The 21,017-nt window shown below is 39.9% G+C and overlaps 1 protein-coding gene across 1 annotated transcript in view; it reads right to left on the bottom strand.

Annotated features, from left to right (window-relative positions):
* Positions 1-317: 317 nt before the first annotated feature.
* Positions 318-21,017, bottom strand: part of brinp2 (bone morphogenetic protein/retinoic acid inducible neural-specific 2) — a 200,546-nt gene continuing 179,846 nt past the window's right edge. The window contains exons 7-9 of the mRNA XM_047589661.1: positions 8,750-8,972; positions 3,088-3,394; positions 318-2,871 (exon numbers count right to left, since the gene is read on the bottom strand). Coding sequence (XP_047445617.1) covers positions 2,050-2,871; positions 3,088-3,394; positions 8,750-8,972 — 1,352 coding nt within the window. The 3' untranslated portion in view covers positions 318-2,049. The remainder of the gene's footprint in view (positions 2,872-3,087; positions 3,395-8,749; positions 8,973-21,017) is intronic.

Below are 21,017 nucleotides of genomic sequence, written 5' to 3'. Positions count from 1 at the left end.
GTAAAAGACAGGTGTGGACACAACCAGGATGGATTCAAGATACCAGATCTCTGACCAGATTTGGAGTTGGTCTGAGTTGCATGTGTCCGTGTGTGTCCGCATTCCTTTGGCATTCCTTTGGTAGTGTGAACACACTACCTCATTAGAGCACTGAAAATGATGATTGATCATTGGTAAAGAGATTCTTTCAAATATTCAATAGTCATTGGAGCTGCTTGAATGGATCATAACAATAACAAGTGGTAGCTTAATATATGTCAAACGCAACATATCTCAAGGGCATGAATTTCAACTGTAAACACACCAAAAACCATCTGTCCTGTATTATTCACCAGTATGTTCATTCACAGCACACATGTTATTACACTTTTTTGGACACAATTTTTTGGAAACAAAGAAAAGGCTCCCAAGTAGATAAACCACTTTGTGTTTACTTAAGCAAGCTGAGCACAGAAGAACCGCTGAAAATGACATACAAGGTTTACTGACTTTCAGTGAGAAATTAGTGAAGCAAATGTAAAATCATATCAAGTATCATTCGGGTAAGTTTGCAGTTCCCAAGGGCACCATCACTGCCCTGCAGAAACCTTGTAACTCCAACTGCCTTGGTAACTGCAGCTGACATTTTAAATATAAAGAATTAACAAAACCCAACATAGTTTAATTGACCTGAGACTAAACAAAACCATTGAAAACATTTTAAAACCATATTAAAAATCCAACAAGTTCTATCAATTACGGTAAATTTGTCTAATTGGAGATAGAAGGATTTTGCAGAACAATTACAGTGTGTAAGTACTGGTGTGCACTGTGAATAGTGACTCAAAATTTTCACAACACCCAAACAAAATCAGTAGTAACTGCTGTAAGTGTGACTGGCATTTACATGAAAAAAACAAAAAAAAACAAAAAACTCGAAAAGCTACATTACCACGGATTCTGGAGAATGTGTCTGTTGTTCTGTCTTGGTAGAAATATTGAAATATAAAAAGCAACACAACTTTTGCTGGGAAACCAACCACAGAAACTAAATGTGCTTCTTATCTTAATATTGACTCTCCATATAAGGCATGAGTTTGTTTTGTTATAAACATTTTTTTGTAGATTTTTTTTTGTTTTGTTTTTTGCCTTTGCACTTGGTTATCTAAAAAGCAATGTGCACTTGTCCACAACTTGGAGTTAGATGGAGCGTTATGTACAGCGCAATATCCGCAGACCTTTTTGTTATCATGTCAGAAGGATTTCAGCTCAAAAGAAAAGAAAATCAACATTTACAATATTTTGCCATTCACTTTGCCAATGTGTTTACCTTCTTTTGGTATAGACACGCCACCAAGGACAGAACATCACTAACAGGCTTCTCACTCAGATGTTAAGCATAGATACTTACAAGTTTTCAAATGCCAGATAAGATGGAAGGTAGGAATTAAAAAGAAATATTCAAAGACAGTAACAGGGGTTCAGGGTTATCAAATTTAACTGTTAAGCATAACATAACAACTCAGTCATCACATATAATATTATCCCATTTCCCTTTCCCCGAGATTGTTCTGTAGCCAAAGAAAATAGGGTTAGAAAAGGGGAAATACTCTTCTACTAACTCATTTTTGAAGACTCCTTGTGAGTTCCTCTTTACATATCAAAATCATCTTTATTTTTGCAAGGCAGAGGTCTTAGGTATACTTAATGACATCGTCTCTCTGAAGTTCCAAATCACAAAGTAACTGTTGGCGTAACACAGCCTCGTAGCCTCGTCCCGTTACACAGTTTGCCTAAAGCAGGGCAGTAATAGCAAAAGTAGGCCTCCAGGCTCATAGAGAACAGCCTCTGAAAGAGAGTCCACAGATCAGCTGTCTTCCCAAAAGTCTAGAACATAACTGTTTGTCAAAGATAAAAATGTGACACTAGAAAATCAGTTATAAGTGACCCAAAGTGTTCTGTCAATCCAGACGATTTGGATCCAAGAGGTTCCATTCACTAGGGTTGTCCCAGAAGCAGAAACTCCACTTTCCAAGAGTCATATCACTTCTGAAACTGGTGCTAAGCCAGCTAGCTGCACAGCTGGGCCAGCTCGGGTTCCGGGGAAGCATTGGGAAGCTTGGAGTTGAAGATCTGCAGAGAGTCTTTAATGCGCGCCACCTCTCCAGCCGACAGCTTGAGGCGATGGCGTAGCAGACAAGAGAAAAGGTCCAGTGGCTGTGGAGCTGGTGGAGACAGTCGGTTAATACGGTCTCTCATCTCGAGCAACATCAGAAAGGCGGCTTCCTGCGTACCCTGTGTGTAGGGGTAGTCCAGCTGGAGAATCAGATCCTTGATGCCTTCAGGGTCGAAGTGCATGCTGTATCCAAAGACTTTCAGTGTGTTGATTTTCATGAAGCCCAGGTTGGAGGTGTGATCGTCCAAATCCAACGGCTCATAGAAGAGGGTTTCATTCACTGTGGGATCATCTGTGACTATGCGGCTTCGCAGGTAGATGTGCACGGTTTCAAAGAAGGACTTCCACTTGTTGCCCAGAGACAGAGTCCAGTTGTAGCACTGTGCTGTGGCGAAGGCATCCAGTCGAGTTCTCTCCCAGTCAGGGAACTCAGGCTGGTTTACTGGCATGAACCAGCTCTCTGAGTGACTTCCCCCAAAAGGGTTCACATAAACAGCAGGCACTGGCTCCAATGTTGAATTCTTAGTCGAGCATATTTGGAAAGAAATACCCATCAGCATGTGGATGAGGTTGGACTTATTCTTGTTACTCTTCAATGTCAGCAACATCCTCTTCCTCCAGGCAGGATTGAACCAACTTCCCAGGCGGACATCATTGCTAATGTAGATGGCATGGACTTCTATCCTGCTGTCCAGTCGCTGGAGCAGGTACTTCACCTGAAGAGAGATTAGCAAAATGTAAGTTCCTATTTAATCTTGCAGGCAGTCAGATCACCACAGACATATCAAATGTACTGGTTCTCAAACTTCTCTGCTACAGATTTCTAATCTGTAAACCCCTCCTTAAAAGAGGCCACTGACATAATTATCATATTAGCAATTTGCGTGAATTTTGAGAACCAATAGAATACATGTTTCAGGAGCTCTGAGAACCTCAGCATCTGGCATGTCCAAGTCAAAGTTCAGATAGTGGTCCAGAGATGCAGCGATGCTTGGTCGGCAGGAACCAAGATGGAGGAGGTTCCCATGGTGACAGGCTCCGCAGCGAGTGGCATTGTCTGTGGCGCAAAGGGAGCAGGAGGTGAAGGAGGTTCCCACAATGCACGGAATAACTCCCTGGCAGGTGGGCTGCTCTGCGGGGCAAGTACAACTCTTCACCTCCTCAGAGAAGGAGCCCAGCACTCCATGCTCATTGCAGTAGAGCAAAGACTGGGCCCTGTTCAGCCAAAACCCAACGGGCCTGCAAAAGAACAAAAGAAAACACACTGATGCTTTGGTACAATACATACAGTAAAGCATGTCCTCATTGGTTCACAAGTACAGTATATGGTCCGTGTAGACCATGGTAAGCAGTGTTTGGAGTTGTTTCACCTTTGGGTGTGGTCTGTTTGGTAAGCCTTGAATGGGAACAGTACATGAGTAGAAAGAGATGATGTTTCACAAGTCCACAAAAACACAGGTAAGACAGAAGGCATACTTTTAAATGCCCAGGCACTATTTTGTTTCCACTGTCAGCTCCCTATACAATAGCAAGACATTTTGGGTACCTCAAGTTTCAATTATTGGACCAATCTCATTCAACTTATTGTGCATGTTCACACTTACAATTATAGACATTATACAAATTTGCAATGACTTCATAGAAAACAATCACTTATACAGAACTCTGCATTTGTGCAGATGCAAAAAGAATAGATATGTCAAACTTTCCCCAAACTAAACAAAGACAAAACTGAAAAAGGAATGTGTGTGGTGCTTATGATGGAAGACAGAAAGTTGGTTACCATTTCGAGTGCTTTCTTTTAAAGAAAGAAATGTTAGGAAGCTGTACGTTACTATTGACTAAAACCTAAAGAGACTCCTGCACAATTTTCCCACAATCACAAACCAAATTGGAAAGTCCAATAAGTGAAAACCACTGTAAATCCCTAATAAGCCATAAGAAAAGCAATCATATTTCTCCATGTTTAGCTTTCTGGAAAGTTTATTACCTAGAACTAAACTTTGCAGAGTAACAGTGGTCCATGGTTCTGCTTCTAAGCATGCAAATCTAAATCTAACAAAAGGTGAAAATCTAATTCATAGCATTCTCCACATATTTATATGTATAGGATTATTTAATTATGGTAATTTGACACTTTTGAAAATGCAGACTTACATAAATTATCATTCACTTTAGTGAAGTAACAGTAGCTACAAATTCAGACTGAAAATTGGCTCTGCAGAGATTCTATCCCCAGGCTAAGTTCAAATAATCACACACAACGTTGCTTAAATACTCCAGCAATTCCTTCCCCTCAGGCCTGTGTAGATATAGAAAAATGAAGGCTGATAAATGAACTTGTGCAAAAAAGAAAGGAAAAAAAGAAAAAAGGTGCTTTTTTAGCAGTAGCAGCCCCTATAAACTGGGTTAAGAGTCTGCGCGGCAGGTGAGAGCAACGCGATGCAAAGGTAACTGAGAGAAATAAAGACAAGAGCGGAGACAGAATGCTAGTAGGGAAGGAAGTGATGGGTGGAGGGAAACGACTGTCAGGGAAATTAAAGTTCTCTGTAAACAAGTGCCAAGCTGTCAGTCAGGGAGAGGACTTGATTACAGCATGTCACAACACCATGCACCTCACCCCACAAAGGCTTCCCACAACCTGTAACAAGGCCCTTTATATATATATCTCCCTTTCTTTTTCTGCTATGCCCCATTCCATAATTACAGCTCTCCTCCATTCCCCACATTTTCTTACTATGTTACCTTTCTATCTGCCGATGTCTTGTTTTCTCTGACTGTTCAAATCATTCTTATTCACCCTCCCTCCCCTTTCACAAGGCTGTCATCATTTCTGCCTGGCAAAACTGCCATGCAATGACAGGAGTGAAGTGTGCAAGGGTCTTTTGCTCAGAAATCAACCACAGTTGTAGAATTCACTCAAAGGGAGTCTGTTAGCCTGTCAAATTATTGTGAGTTGGTGGTGTCAACAGTGGTGTTCTTTGTCTCTACAGCTACAATGTCAGCACCTGCTCATCGGAAGGTATGTTTCTGAACATACCTGTATGTTTGTACAAAAAAAAAGGGAGTTAAGTGTGGCTTGTGACTCTGTGAGACTAGACGCTGTAACCTATGCACACAGCCTGTGTTGGTGCAAGCCATTTATACTTGTGCACTCATAACTCTGGCTCACTCTGTAAATATGTCACCCAAACACTAGTCGGTGCTTTTTTGTCAGTTAAATTTTGTTTCTACTTCCTACTTCACTTTCCACTTCCTACTTCCCTTTCAACAATGGCTCAGACATTCGCCGAAATTTTACTAGAGAAGAGTCATATAAATGCTTGTTCCTTCGAACCTCCTCAGTCAGTGGTCTGTTTTTATTGATCCAAAACAATCTATTCAAAAATTGCTGAGTTGGAAAAGCAGCCATAAATACTAAAATGTGAAAAACATTTTTGCCAAATTGCCGCAGGAGCATAAACCACCTATATCTCTGTCCCACAAAAAGTGATCACAATATCCAGCTGGCTCCCTGCTAATGCTAGAAATGTTTAGCCATTTACTGCCCACAGCTCCGATCGCTGAACCAAGTGAGGACGGAGCTGTTAATACCACTGACAACACACTCATAGAGGCTGTTCAACCGAGGACTTTCTACTGTCCATTCATTCCTCTGACAAAATTCATTAATTGTTTTATTTGCTTCATTTGTTTTTATTTGTTGCTCTAAATTTGATTGTAAATGTAGTAATTTAATTGGGTTTTGCCTGCCGTTGCTGTACTTTTTACTTGTGTCAAACTGGGTTGTTCTGTATAATTCTCAGCTTATCAGTGAAGGACACAGCACCAAGGCTACAAATGATTTACTGCTTGCAGCTGATTCTAAAGCTTTCTCAATCCTAATTATCCTGGATCACAGTAGTACTCTAGACATGGTTCACTACGATATCCTGACAAATTGCCTTGAATACTGTGCCGGTATTATGGACACTACTACTTTTGACTGGCTTTGCTCCTACTCCTTTTTCTGTTGTAATGGAAACATTCTTGCGATTCTTAATCCCCCTTTTATGAGGGGTTTGCAGTGGTCAATTCTTTGGTAATATTTTATTTTTCCATTTATATATCTCCATTGTGTCAACTAATCCTCAGGTATATATTTAGGATGAGCATATGTTCTTCTGACCTGCAGTGACTCACATTTCCTCATGTTGATGGCTCGTCTTTCTAACACTGGATGTTATTAAACTTCAACTAGACTTGAGACCATGTTTTGATCATTCCCTTTTTCCTTTTTTTGCTGCTAAAAGAAAAAGGAAATCTGACCATTTCATTGTTTATGCACACCTTTCTGTATTCAATAAATACAATTATAAAGAAATCTTTAACTAGTCTTTTACTTCGCCTGTGATTTTTTTTTTTATCTAAAAAGAAGAGTATTACAATCCTGTCCTGAACACAACATGCTTTCTTGGGAGCATTGTAAAAAAATATATATATGTAGTTTCTTGTCACACGGACATGAGGAAAAAATAAACCATATCCACCATACATCTAGAATGCTGCAATTTACTGTCATTATATTGTGGTTTGGTACCTTTTGGTATCCACTTTGGGTTTACATGTTACATGTTTCTGTCTCCTCTTGTGCACTTGGGTCCTACCTCCTTCCTACATATAATAAGACTCCATATACTCGGGTTCATCAAGTCTACTAATTGCATTTAAACCCTATAAGGCCTCCTTCCAACATCAAGGTAGCATTCCAGATATGATATATATAAGGTATGACATCACAGCAGCTGACAAAAATAGTATACTCATACACACAGAGACAGCAAATCAACTGCATGTAAGGAAGCTTGAGTGCTTAGAGTGTTAAAAAAAATGTTAAATTCAACTAGTCATATGTAAATATATTAGTGAATGGTCAGTATGGTATAAGTAGTTGTGGACAGCATATACTGTCAGATACTGATGCACATTTTTCTCCCATATTCAGAGAGATTAAGTATGTTCATTGCTACAATGGATTCTCCTTAACTGGATTTCAGAGGCCAAGCATGAAATTAGTGTCGATTTAAAGGGGAAATGGGGAGGACAGGAGGATTTTACAGGAACTGTGCTTCTGGGTGATTCAGCTGAACTGACATAGACATGGCTTTATTTTAAGGAAGGCTAGAATGGCAGATTATCTAATGAACTTGTTGTGCCTTATTTTACCATGACTTGGATAATTGAGAAACTTCACAGATTTATTGAAACTATATTTATGTTCTGCTTCCTTAAGGCATTGCATGTTTAGCTTATTAACACAATAACTTAATCTATCTGTTCCTCTTGTCCTTTAGTTGCAGAGCCACAAGTTTATAGTGCAAATGTTTAAGGCATTATGAGAATGCTTTTGAAAATAATGTCATAATGCCATACATTGCATTGTACAGAGAAACTAAACTGATAATGCATTGGTTTTATCTTCTGCTTTTCCATTTTTAGATGCTCAAAGTGCTTACAATTGAATGCATTATTCATTTGCTCACAGAGTCAGATCCTGGTGGGGGTAAACTACCTACCAAACATCACTCACTTTAATCATACACCAGGGAGTAAACACCTGGGGGCAAGGTGAGTTAAGTGTCTTGCCCAAGGACACAACGGACAGACTAGTGAAAGGGCTGAATCAAACCGCCAATGTCTCGGTTATTGGATGACCGCTCTACCTACCTAGTATATAATTGTATAGTACTACAACCAGTCAGAAACATTTTATTTTGCAACTGTTCAGCGCTCAGATGGCTGCTGTTACTCTTCTGTCCATCACCACATAATGGGCCCAAATGGTTTGATTGGCTCAACAGATCGTAGCTTAGTGGGTTCCTAATGGAGCGACTCCAGACCAATTTTTCACTGCAAAACCTTTCTGTGGGGGAAGCTGAGCTGTTTTCCAGGCTATAACTTCACTTCCTTGAAATACAGCATGCTGAGATGATTGTGTGGTCATTGAGTATTCAGTTGTAGTAACACCACCCTGTCTCCAGGATATTTTGCTCTTACGTTTGTAAAGTTGGAGGAAGTTGTCAGTTTTTATATATGGTCTATGCTCATTACAGTAAGTAGATGAGAAGTTGTTTATTGGCCATATTACTGTTGTGAGACATTGAGACATATGATTCCTTCAGATACATGCAGTGTACAACTATCTCCCTGGAGCTACTACTGTTCTGTCCAAAAACAGCTTTTGTACAGTGAGGCATATTGTTTGTACAACTACACGATCTACTGGCAGCAGAAACAATGCAAACGGGAAACAGTCACAAAGCAATACAGAAATCAACAAATGTTTTGGATAGGAATCAGTTTAAAGGAAGCAAATGTTGACTTCAGAGTTATGTTTCCCTGCACTCCTGTGTGTTACTTTTGGGGGTTTGCTTAACCCAAACATACAGTAAGTTCTCTCCAGAGTGAGAGCTGTGGGTTTTCCCAGTGTGCCCCACTTGAACTGCACTGTTACAAAGCCTGCAGCTGTAACGAATCAGCAAAAAGCAGCCATCTAAACTCACAGTAATAACAAATTAGACCTTTGTTTTCTGTCTGTGTATCCCATTGGGCTACCTTTCTCTGGGCAGGCTGATGCGGGGTTGTTTCGGGCAGCGTTTGCTCAGGGTGAACAGTTTCCTCACGATCTTCTGGGCTTTAGCCAGGACCAGGGCAGTGCTGGACTCCAGCTGGACATAGCGCTTCTGGAGGGTCAAGTCAGCTGACCAGAACTTAGCGATCGTGGACACATTCAAGAACCGGTCAGTGGGCAAGCGTTTCAGGAAGGCTTTGAATTCATCTGCAGTGGAGAAAGAGAGAACAAACAAAATTAGGGTCACTTGAGCGATTTATTACAGTACCCTTTAATAGCTCGGCAAACCTCTTCGCAACATTCTGTTTTATCCCTGATGACATGCATAGATAATGACTAAGGAGATAGGAGAGTCTGATGTGTCATTAGAATAAAAAAAACAAAAAACAAACACCAACTGTTATGTTCAAATGAATTGCCATTAAAAAGTAAACACCTGTGCTTCAATCTGCAGTTACACTCATTCACCTCACCATTAGAAACCCATCATATTCACAGTAGTATCATTTGCAACATTGTCATTAGAAACGCTAGTTATCCGACAATTGGACATATGGTAGCATTTTCTTTTATGTTGTAATTCCTACTTTAAAAGCTCAAACAAGTTACAATAGATAGACCAACATAGGCATATTGTCGAATGTATTTGTGGTACTTTCCTTTGAAATGTAAGCCTCCAAAAATCTGCCGTGGGTGAATTTACTGCAGATTTACAAGGCGCTGCAGTATGTATGTGTCAAAAGCAATCACTGGCAAAAAAGCAATGTTTAATGCAGGTACATTTAAGATTCAACCTCTTCCTATATGTAAAATAAATGGGAAGTCTTATCCAATGTCAACAAACTGTGCAAATGCACTGTCATCAAATTAAAATTCAATATTAATATCATACAATAGATGTGGCCGATCTAAAATTACAATACAATGCTTCTCTCTCCAATAGTTTTGCTTGCTAATGAAGTGAAGACTAGTGAGGATGGCGTTTACCTTCCCTCAGACTGAGAAAAATTCCATTCGTGGTTCAGTGAAATTTCACACTTAACCAAAAATAATCAGTTCCGTTTTCTGTCTAATTATCTGCTTTCAAAGGCAATAATGAAAAAGACTATCTAGCTAGCCACTGCGGTCATGTAGTGAAATCACAGTGATTCCCTCTCAAATGTTGCCAGAAGTTAGTGTTTGCCGATAAAGACTTTATGCTCCATTCATTTGTGATTGGAACTGTTGCTGTCACTGCTGGTGACTTGCAATATAATTATATGATTGTGGGCTCTCCCCAAATGAACTCCCCACCCTCCAGAGGACAAGCGGTTACAGGAAATGAATAATTGAGGGCATCCTTGTCAGTCTTTTTGGTGGGATGATTCACTATTTAATTGCTCAAGATTATAGTTATAGAAAGGATGATCATGTTGCTTCCCCAACTGAAACTATACAGTTTCCTTTTAAAGTCATATTCCTGTGTTCCTGATACTTTCTGAGACGTTGTTTGCACAGTTGGATCTCATGTATTTCAGAGTGACGCTTGAAATAGCTGAAAATCCTTCATGGTTTTATTGGCTGGAGTGTGTGTGATGCTACATGGTTTACCAGAAAGAACAAATAGGCACCTTAGACAGAACAGCACTTATGTTGTTCTCCTAGACACATAGGCAGCCACAGCCACAGCCAAATTGAGGAGGTAGATTCACTGTGTGTATATATACACGAACTGTGTGTGTGTGTGTGCGTGCGTAGGATCTCCAACATAAAAAGATTGGGCACAGTCAGAGTAAATTACAGTGAGAATAACATCGGCACAGAAGACACAGCTTGCACCTTGTGCTGGGTTTGCCAAGAGTGTTCCGGTATTAAGATCATTTTAGTTCTATTATGAAGCAGTGGGCAAATATTATGCCAGTGTGAAGCCTCTGGGAAACTTGAACCTATTATTTCCTTTCCTCCCAGAGCCAGCTAAGTGAGACCTTCTAGGAATATTGTGGGTCTGCTGGAAAATCATATTCCCATGTGCCGTTATTGGCAGGGAGACAGTGTGGAAATCTGCAGCCAAGCCGACCTGAGCTGAGCCCAACTGACGAGACTCAAGCCTATTACAGTGCTCAGTGATCCCAGATGACACAGACGGTCTCTCTCTCTCTCTCTCTCTCCCTCAGTCGTTCTCTTTGTGTATGTCTGTCTCTTTCCCTCTGCATGATCTTTCTCTTCTGGACTTGTGAGTCTAGGTTGTCTCATTCTCTCTAATCAGTTTTCTTTCTCTGCATGTTCGTGTCTGTTTATGTATCTCTTGCTACTCTGCCACCTCATCTCTTTTTGTTTGTAGGGTATCATTAACTGTGTTATGACCATGTGCTGGCTGTTTTGTTTCATCTCAGCTGATCTTAACGGCATTTAAAGAAACACTAAGCTAAGCGAAAATAGTTCATTGTGTACAGAGGACAAAATGGAAAGGCATTCTGCAGGTCAAAGCAATGGCAAATGTGTCAACAATGCAAAGTTCAGTTGGCTTTGAAAGCCAATGCTGGTAATGAAGATTCTCTAAATTATTCAGAAGAATTATCCTTCGAATCATTTGTGAATGTAATTATATGCTTAAGTCCCTTGGCCTTAATATTATTTAGCTGTATTTTTGTACTTGCCTTATTTAGTTAATTTTTTTTGGTTTGTCATTTCAAGTTGAATTTCAAGACACTGAATGGAGCAGCCCTTATCGATTACTGAGTACAAGTTGGAAATATATCAAAGACTGGTTTCCAAAGTGATATTAATGTGACACAACCTTTAGCTCACATTTTCAGAATAGTTAGTTCAAGAAACGTTTGATTTGGCAACACATCAGTAAATTCATAAAATAAAGCTGAACCCAGGACAATTGGACTTGTTGGGTTTCTTGACGATGTTTAACCACGTATCAAAGTTGCTCCAGCAGTTCTAAAATGAACAGCTGTGCTCAGTTACCACCTAAAACACACAACCAGGGTCTGGAATGACCAGATACCAGTATTCTGGGATGGTATTCTGATGAACACTGTGGAATCTCCTGCCACAGATGTTCAACCCATGAGGCATTTAGAGCTGAAGAAGTTATTTGGAGAAGTAGCAAAATGTCTTCAAGAAAACTTCAACAGGTCCAGTTGCCTTAGTTCTTGGATATACTATGACCTGGATGATTGAGAACTTTAACAGACACATAGTGCATTGGTAGACTAGCGACCACGAAAAGTCATGGCAAAAGAGTTAAAAGATTCTTCAAAAAAGACAAACAACTGCAGTACCTTTAATAAAGAAAAAAAATATGCATTAAAGGTTGAATGCTAAGTAGTTAATACTGATCATGTTCATCATCCGGCAGTCGCTAACGTTATAGGGCACGACAATGACAGCAAGAAGAGAGAATGCTAAATTCCTTGGGAATTGGTGGTTCATGTATTGTAGATGAGATTGGAGGACTGTAAACTGTCATACAATATCTGTGGAACAGCTAATAAGACTCCAGAAAATGGCCTTCAATTCAAAGTTTGTTCTCTATTGCTCTTATGATCAGACAGTTTGAAACAGATAATGGCAGAATTTTGACATCAATGTCGGTCAAAAAATGACGGACAATGCAACCAAGAATCTTAGATGGATTGAGAAATTATTTTTAACCACCAGCAGAAAATATTTGAGCAGGGCGATACACAAATGTCTGCAGTATAGTATTTCTTTTGCCTATTTTTCTGTTTTCAAATCTTCCAGTGTTTTTCTGTGCCAGCAAGCATTACTCCACCCAAGTCTCCGTCTTTCTCTCTCAGTAGTAATCATTAGTGCTGCCATCATGCTGGAGGAATTTGTCTGTCTGTTTTCCTCCTCTTTCCTGACATTTATGACTCCATGTCCTAAATTTATGGACAATTTCACTCACTCAAAATCTATCAGGTAAAGAGGCTGGGGGGGGGGGGGGGGGGGGGGGTTATTTTCCATAATAGGTGACCGCACAGCCCCAAAATCTCAATCTCCGGGCTGAGTTAGTGATTCATGCCATCATCAAGCAGAGACGACAGCTAAGTGACTGGCTGGCTGAGACCCGTTCATCTAACTCCCTACAAGGACATGCAGTATTGAAAAGTCAGAGCTGAGATTTCAAGAGCGCACACAGCTATACGCACTTGAGTATGAAGATAAGTCAACTAAACTAATATTGTTGATATGTTTATCTGACTTCATGTAAAAGACCTGCAAAATAAGTCTCCACGAAGAAAAGCTTTGTAGAGAGATGATTACCAGTTATATTTATTAAGCAATGACTGGTTACTTTCTTTTTCTAAATTGGCCATAGGTGTGAGTGTGAATGGTTGTCTGTCTCTCTGTCTTAGTCCTGTGACAGACTGGAGACAAGACCAGGGTTAACCTCAGCTCTCACCCAATGACAGCTGGGATAGGTTCTAGCCACCCCGCAACCCTCCATAGGACAAGCTGTTATAGAAAATGAATGAATGAATGAAGGGTGATTTCCCCAGATTAAAAAACCCATTTGATAGTTAAGTTTGAACTGTACTAGGACACAGTATCTCATTACTAACAGCTAAATTGAAACCAAATGGAAGATATCCTTTATCTGTTTTACAGACATCCACTAGCCACTGGCTTAACCAGTTAAAATAAAGCTGCTAAAATAGGTAAGTCGGTAGCTTTTTTTCCATCGTTGTCTGACTAAGAGGATTTGTCCAGTGAATGTGGATAGAAAGTTATAAATGAAGCATTATGTTTGCAACATAGTGAGCAACTTACATTCTTCATATTGGTTAATTCTGTGAGGTTGTCTGTGATCAAAATATTCCATCAAAAGCCTGTATATAAATCAGCTCAAACCACTGCATATAAACTCTGTCACGGCGTCTCTCTCATAGCTCAAATTAGACTTGATGGGTACAACTCCAACCGTCTCATGTAGTAGTGAACACCGGTGTCTAGAATGTCTCATAGCTTTTAAAGTGCCTTTTTCTTTTTTCCTGCGCAGTACCCAGTCTGTCACTTACATCTTAGCAGAGAGCCTCTCATTAAATCCCACATGACTCCTCGCAACAACAACTTCAATAATCATCCTTCTTTTTCCGTGCTTTTAATTCAATTCAACACGACAGACAATAAGGTTGGAGTTGAGATGTCTTCAGGCGCTTAGCGGGCGACGCTCTCTCTCTCTTTTCTCTCATCTGCCAAGCAGTGGCGCCGGTTGGGAGAGACGGAGCGGAAAACAGAGGGTCCAGAGCTGTCGAGAAAGCTGCTAGCTCCATCACTTCAAAGCGTCTGTAACACATTAAAGGCGCCATCCATCATACGTCGCTGACACCGCTGCTCACATAATACTTAGCAGGGAGGATTTTATGTCTGACCATCTCTATAGATCCTCTGTATTAAAAGCTACCTTGAAATGGTTTCTTAAGCGAGTTCGGTCATTGCTCAGTGGATAGATTGATCACTTGGAACAGTGGCTCAATACTTTAAAAACACTTTACGTAGTCAGAATATAAATCCTCATAGTAAATTGGGATTTTTTTTTAAAAAAAGAAAAGGAAAAAAAGGAAATTGTCAAGTAATTATCTTGGGATAGTGCAGAAATTGTCATTGATGTGAAGAATGGGGGGAAAGAGCCAGGGTGGTTAATGTTCATTTGCAGTATGTGTAAGCTCAATGGAGGTGTGCAGCATATAAGTAGTGTTATACAGTGTTAAAGCTTCATTTAACTGCCCACAATTTTAATAGATCTCTAAACCTCTTATACATAACCAGCAATAAAATGCTTGTGGAATCTACTGTTGCCCATGTGTATCTATAAATGCTGTCAAAAAGGATCAGGTAAAGATGAACAACAGAGCTGGTTGGTAAAACTGGTCTTAGAGAGCGATTCATTACGATGCACTCTAATTACATTTCCTTCTTAATAAAACCAGTCTTTTGTTTTCTGATTAGCTCATAATCCCCTAAAGACTTGTTTTTTTCCCAGACACATCTCCCATAATTAGTTGAAAATCCTTCTAGAGGACAAGAGTACTCTCTGTACTCAACTCAAGCTGAACTCATGACTTCGTACGCAACTGTACATTGAACAATTTATTATTAACACAGTAATTAAAGTTGCATTCATCTCTGTGGATAAAAGGCCAGGCTTTAGTAATATCATTAAATTGGGCTTGTTGTTTTGGGCTTTTACCATGAACTTTACAAAAAGAACACATGTTCTCTTTTTATTTGCGAAACACACAGAGTTAAAGAAAAGTTGTATGAAAGGATTTTTTCCACATATAACACAAGATTTTTCAAATAACAGTTTCTAATTAATTAATTAAAGACACTAATTGCACTTTTTCTTTAACTAAAAGCACATTACATTTTCAATCCTAGCAGAGAAGTTTGCAACCTCCCCATCAGCGTTGCCTCAGAGTGACCTGACTGACACCTTTTTTCTTTTTTTTTTTCAGTCTTAGATCAAGTCATGACCTAAATTTGAGTATTTTTAGAACATCATGTTCCAAATGGAAATGGTCGGTGCATTAAAATGGAGATGGAGCCGTTGGAGGAAAGCAGCGAGCGGACATGTTCATGCTTTAGTTTGGTGGCAGTACTAACTTGCCAGTTGTTAAATTATGCAGTGCACCAAATTTATAGAAATACTGCATGCTTTAGATAAAAATATCACAATAATTAAAAATAGTAAGGTATGGCTTATTTTATTCCCTGTTATGATTTCTAATTTGCGAGGGTTGCAAGTCAGTAGTCACTCAGTTTTCCACAATTTCTTTACAGGTTCTGTGTGTCTTGTCCTCCCCCTGCGATGACAGGACACCATGTCCTAAGAGCTCCCTTCACGCGAATCACTAAGCTCCAGCTTTCTGTGGAATGCAAATAGACCAAACGACAGACCAATTCCCACCATGGCAAGTGTTGCTGCAGGGGAGGTCTGGCTTTCCTTCTAGAGGAACTGCAACTTTGAGCCACAAAAAGCCACTAAAGACAACCTACTTTGCACTGGTACCACATCAGCTGAATGAAACCGATGTGTGTCCCAGAAAAGCCCCCGCCCCCCCTCTCACTCTATTACACACACAAATCCAAACACACAGTATGTGACAGGTTCACACTTAACAACTAAAACACATCCCGTGGCACCCCTTCTCAAAGCCATCGTCTAAGTGAGAAATGGGAATCATTTCTGTTTGGAAAAGCAATATGTGCGCAGGCATGACAAGCTGGGGCAGTAATGCCATCAGCGTGAGCGCTTATTGGACTCCTGTGGGTGATTGTGACGTGGAGGAAAAAAAAAAAAAAACCTTCAGTGTCATACCTTCAGCCTCTGCTAAGTCATAAAGAAGATTGATCTCAACTAGGAGCTCCATTCTCCCTCATGTTCAAGGTTGCTGAAGAAGCCTACCAGTCCGCACCTCCTCTGCGTCTTGAGTCATAGAACACGGACTGTGTGAAATGTGAAAATGTCAAAGAGGAAGAATGGCACCAGCCACAGTGCTAGGTTTTGCAGGTTTGAGTTAGGCTGATTATGGTTTACTGTTGTTGAAGAATGACTGATTTATATGTACAAGGTATTTCAGCACACACAGGAGTCTTTTATGTACAGCACATAGTCTCACAAAATCACCACTCACACTCGGTAAGTGCTAAGTGGTATTATTATCAAAGTCCTTTGGAAATGTCACTGGGCAGGTAATACTGTTACCACACTGATGACGAGGCTTGATAGAGTGGAATGGCTGGAAAAGGAGTTACATACAATACAATATCAGTCCACGCTGTCCACGAGGCTTATTTTACAATTTTGTATATATTTATATGTTTTAATTATGATGAATTATATCAAAATGATTGTACCTAGAGATGCTTGTTGTTGCCTTGTATTGACCTATCTATGTTGAGCTACATGTATGATCTGCTGTCTCTGTACCGTCTTTCAATTGTGTGGGCAGTGAATTGCCTTAAGTGCGGAAGTAGGCAATGGGCGTAGCCTACACTGGTGAGAGCCATTTATACTTGTGTGCTTGCAGCTTGCCAGTCTGGCTCGGACTGTAACAACAACAAACGCTAGTCAGTGGTATGTCTTTTTTGTCAGTTGGGTTATTTTTTGTTCCTACTTCCTGCTTCGCTTTCCACTTCCTCTTTAACTTACGAAATTTCACTCAGTTCATCTTTTTTTGATATGTTCCATCTTTATTGATCCAAAACGATCAATTAGAACATTGTGAAGATGGTGAAGCAGCCAGAAATATGTTACCACCAAGCAGATTGATCACACTTCTTGTGGTCTGTGTCTCTGCGATGCTTAGTAACATTTCTGGGGACATACAAGTTTACGCAGAAGCCTTAACCGTGCATTACTCTGGACCAGTACATTTGAATTTGAACAATGCTTTGTTGACCTCTGGTCCCCAGAAAGTGTGGTCAAGGGTGGAAATTTCATGTTTTAAAGTTGAACACGTTGCAAAAATTTATTTCAGCCCCTTGTACGAATGCCCTGATCTGGTTCCATTAGAGTCTAGTGAAACAAATTTTGCCATTTTAAATCCTGACATTCAGGTCTGGAGTCTTTGTACCTGCTCTTCCTCCTGACTGTGGTAGTGATTTTATTTTATTCATTTCAGGTCAAATTCAGCTGCTCCTAGCTGAAGCAGCCATGCTTGGAGGCCAGTTTTCCTTTACCAGAGCAGTTTGTGGATGAGCCACTTTCTTTACCCCTGCAGACAGATCACCAAATGGATAATGGATTTAGGTGAACATGGAAGGGCATGGGGAGATAGACGGGAGTTTGTCAGATGGTTATATCCAGCAAGATATTTTTCAGCTGCTTCCACCTGAGGGGAAAAAAATCTCTCAATCTTTATTTCTTCTCCTATTTATCTATGGAGGGGTGACAGAACACATATGGTCCTCTCAGCAATGTTCTGCTTCACACTAGCACAGTTTCCATGCGTTTAGGATCCATCAGGGAAACTGCAGCCTTGCGCGGCCGGCTGCTGGGAGCAGCCCAGTTACACAGCAGTGCTTTTTTTGTCAGCCACTGAGCTGCTCCAGTGGAGCAGCTGGAGGTTGCTCAAGGACATTTTAACAGCAGCCATTAAAGTACGTCAGAACATTACTGGTTCACTTCCCCCCCCGCCATCCACTGTGATTGAGATATTGTGTAAAGATGTGACATGTGCAGGGTATTGTTTCCTGCGGACTGCAGAGTAATGCTGCGGGGGAATAAATTGAAGGGTGTTTGGATGGAGGAAGTGGGGAATCAGCACTGGATTGTTTGTAGAGGTGAGAACGGGGCTGAAAAATATATTTTTCTGTATGTGTTTTCGTCCGTCCAGTGAAATATCACTACTGCGACAATGTAGCATTTGGATGTAGACATTAAAAGCAGCTATGTGACAATCAATCTGTTTCCCAAAGAAAATATAATTGAAGTGTTACCATACTTCTTACAGGTAAATAACGAGACTGATTTTTTTTGCAATGCTGTATTTTACCAGAGGGTGTGAAAAAATATTTTAATAGTTAGTTTAATTGTAATTTATAATATGTTAAGAAGAAATCTAAAAAATGTACGTAACTTGTAACTCCGTATTCAGTTTTAGAGAACTGGAGAGACACGAAAATGTTCTCCTCCTAAATGATTAAATCAAATATCATCTCATCCCTATAACGGCAGGCTTTTCACCTCGTCTCCCAGTGTGGCCCCCGGAGACTACTTTAATTGCCTTTATTTCTGATCAGATACAAGCCCCTTGCTTCTCATATTGCTATTTGATTATTTTGTTTGCCCTTTAATGGTCTTCGAAGCAATTTTCTCTTTTTCAATCTGCCATAACCAGCTAACAATACATTCCATTCGATCAGACGTACAACCACAGTTCTCAATTAACGTCTTTTTACTGCCTGCACTGTGCATCACTGATTTGCAATTATGTTGTTGCTGTGTATCCCCAAAGGGATTTGATAAATCCCATCTTTACTTACATTCCAGCTAAAGCAGATTTTTTTATAATTAAAAAAAGCAAGATATTTTAGCCCTGCTTGGTTCCACTTGTTAGTTCAACCAAAAGACTACAGCAGCCACCTCTTTATTAATAAAGGATAAATGGAGGGCACATGCATGATTGCAAATCTCTGGTCAACCAGTGTAAGGCATTCTTTAACATGCAGACCTCATACTATAAGGGGAAGCCATTGTGAGGTCTGATGACTGTTCCTAATAAGGGGACATTAACCTTGAATGCTCCCAAGGTCCTGGATAGTAAAAGGAACCCAGATGGGCAGCGCTGCATTTGTCTGCAGACAGATGTTTTTTAACGGTGCGCCCGCTCAAGCTGCAAATGATCCCAAGTTACGGCAACGCTGTGTTTATATTTTTTTTACACTTTTTGCATTATCACGGGGTTCCTTTTATGTGTGAATTTTATGGAGCTAAATTTGAAAAACAGGCAGTCTGTGGTGCAGAAAGGCCAGTAGTTTGAAATTCTTTTCACTGGAGCCATTTTAAATCCATGCTTTTGTCTAAAACACCTCAAATCTCCAGCACGTGTTTCTACAGAATATAATTTTAGCTGTTCATAAACACTGACATGCTTTCCCCTCTTTTTAATGGTTATTTAATGGTTAATTTTACTGTGAGATTTATACGTTAGATTCAGATAAAAATATCAAGCTATGACATGGATTGTTTAAAAAAAATGGTAATTTAGGGATGAATCTAATTGACTGACCTTATCATATACATTAAGTTGTTCACGTCATGCACCATCAGATTTTTCAGTTTTCTCGACAAGTATCTCCACATTTATCAGATTGAATGATTAAATGGTGTCCAGGTCTTGTTCTCAGGGTGACTTCTACCTTATCACCGAGCATCCATGAGGTCAGTGTGTTTGGTTCAAAGTGAAATGTTACAACTACTCCACTGTTGGATGGGGTGACATCAGATTTGCCGTTTGCCATTTGATGAATTATAATGATACTATTTGCACAATACCCGTTAGACAGATGAGACTGACAGTGTAGCCACTCAGGAGGGTTTTATGTGTTAATGAACATTCAGAATGTGGTGCATTCAGCCTGGTATCATCTAAGAACACTAGAGTAACACAAGTTATATTACAATCTTCCAGTGTTATTTGACACCATTTAAGCTAGATGAAGAAGTCACAGTTTTGGTTAAAAGGAGCATTGTCCAAATCTAGATTTTTTCTCTCATTTCTTGATTTCAAAATCCCCCAAGTGTCTTTTATCAGTGTAGGCAAATTTTCAAATTGGACTTGCAACTGTGGCATTATTTACTAACTGAATTTGGACTTTTTTTTTTTTTTTCAGGTAGAAATATATTTTGAAAAGGTCAGTCGTTTTGACTGTTGTGTCACGATGTTCATTCAGCATGCACCCACACACATTATGCCCATTTCTTCCCAGGAGAGATTAGCAATCACACTACAAATAATATTAGCACCTGGGACCTCATTCTGGGAGAATTTCTGCTAGCTGCTAGCATTTCCACTTTTCTGTATTAGCCACACCCACTTCTTATTTCTTACCAATCGCAGTAACTTTACACCACACCTGAAAAAAGTTCTGCCTGGTTGATGTGTCAAGAACAAGCTGTGAGAACTCCCATATGAGGACTGTGAGACAATGACGTTATTTGTTCTCAATTTGTTCTTACACCGAGGGCTGCGAGAACAAATTTCCCGCTTCCCTCTGAGTATGCAACAACCTTAACTCCATACCCTGACGTGCATCACAGGGCCTGTGATTATTCTGCTTGGTAGTAGGATATTTCCTCCTTGGTATTTTGATTGTTTATCCAGCTTTGCAATTTTCAAATTGATTGTTTTGGATCAATAAAGATGGAACCCAAGAAAGACCGACTGAGGAAGCATTTATATGACTCACCTTTCTTTAGCAAAAGTTTAAGTACCCATTGTTGAAAGTGAAGCAGTAAGTAGAAGGAAAAATTAACCCGACTGGTAAAAAATGAGCCAGTGGTATGATACCACCTCATATGACTGTCAATGCCCTGTTCTTGACATGAAGGTCCATAACAGTTACTCATGTGAGTCCGTTCTCTCATTTGTGTTTCAAGTGCTGTCTGGGGCATTGTCTTCTTGAACTAACTCATTCATTTATAAGCTGATATTATGAATACCATTCATCTTGTGCTTCTGCTTCTTATAAACTGTGGTAAAAGAGAGACAGGATGAGGCTTTTTCTGGACAGTACCACTCTCAAGCA

Source organism: Mugil cephalus, chromosome 7, assembly GCF_022458985.1.
Source record: "Mugil cephalus isolate CIBA_MC_2020 chromosome 7, CIBA_Mcephalus_1.1, whole genome shotgun sequence".
In the NCBI taxonomy this organism is placed as follows: Eukaryota; Metazoa; Chordata; class Actinopteri; order Mugiliformes; family Mugilidae; genus Mugil; species Mugil cephalus.
This window is presented reverse-complemented; position numbering and strand designations above follow the sequence as displayed.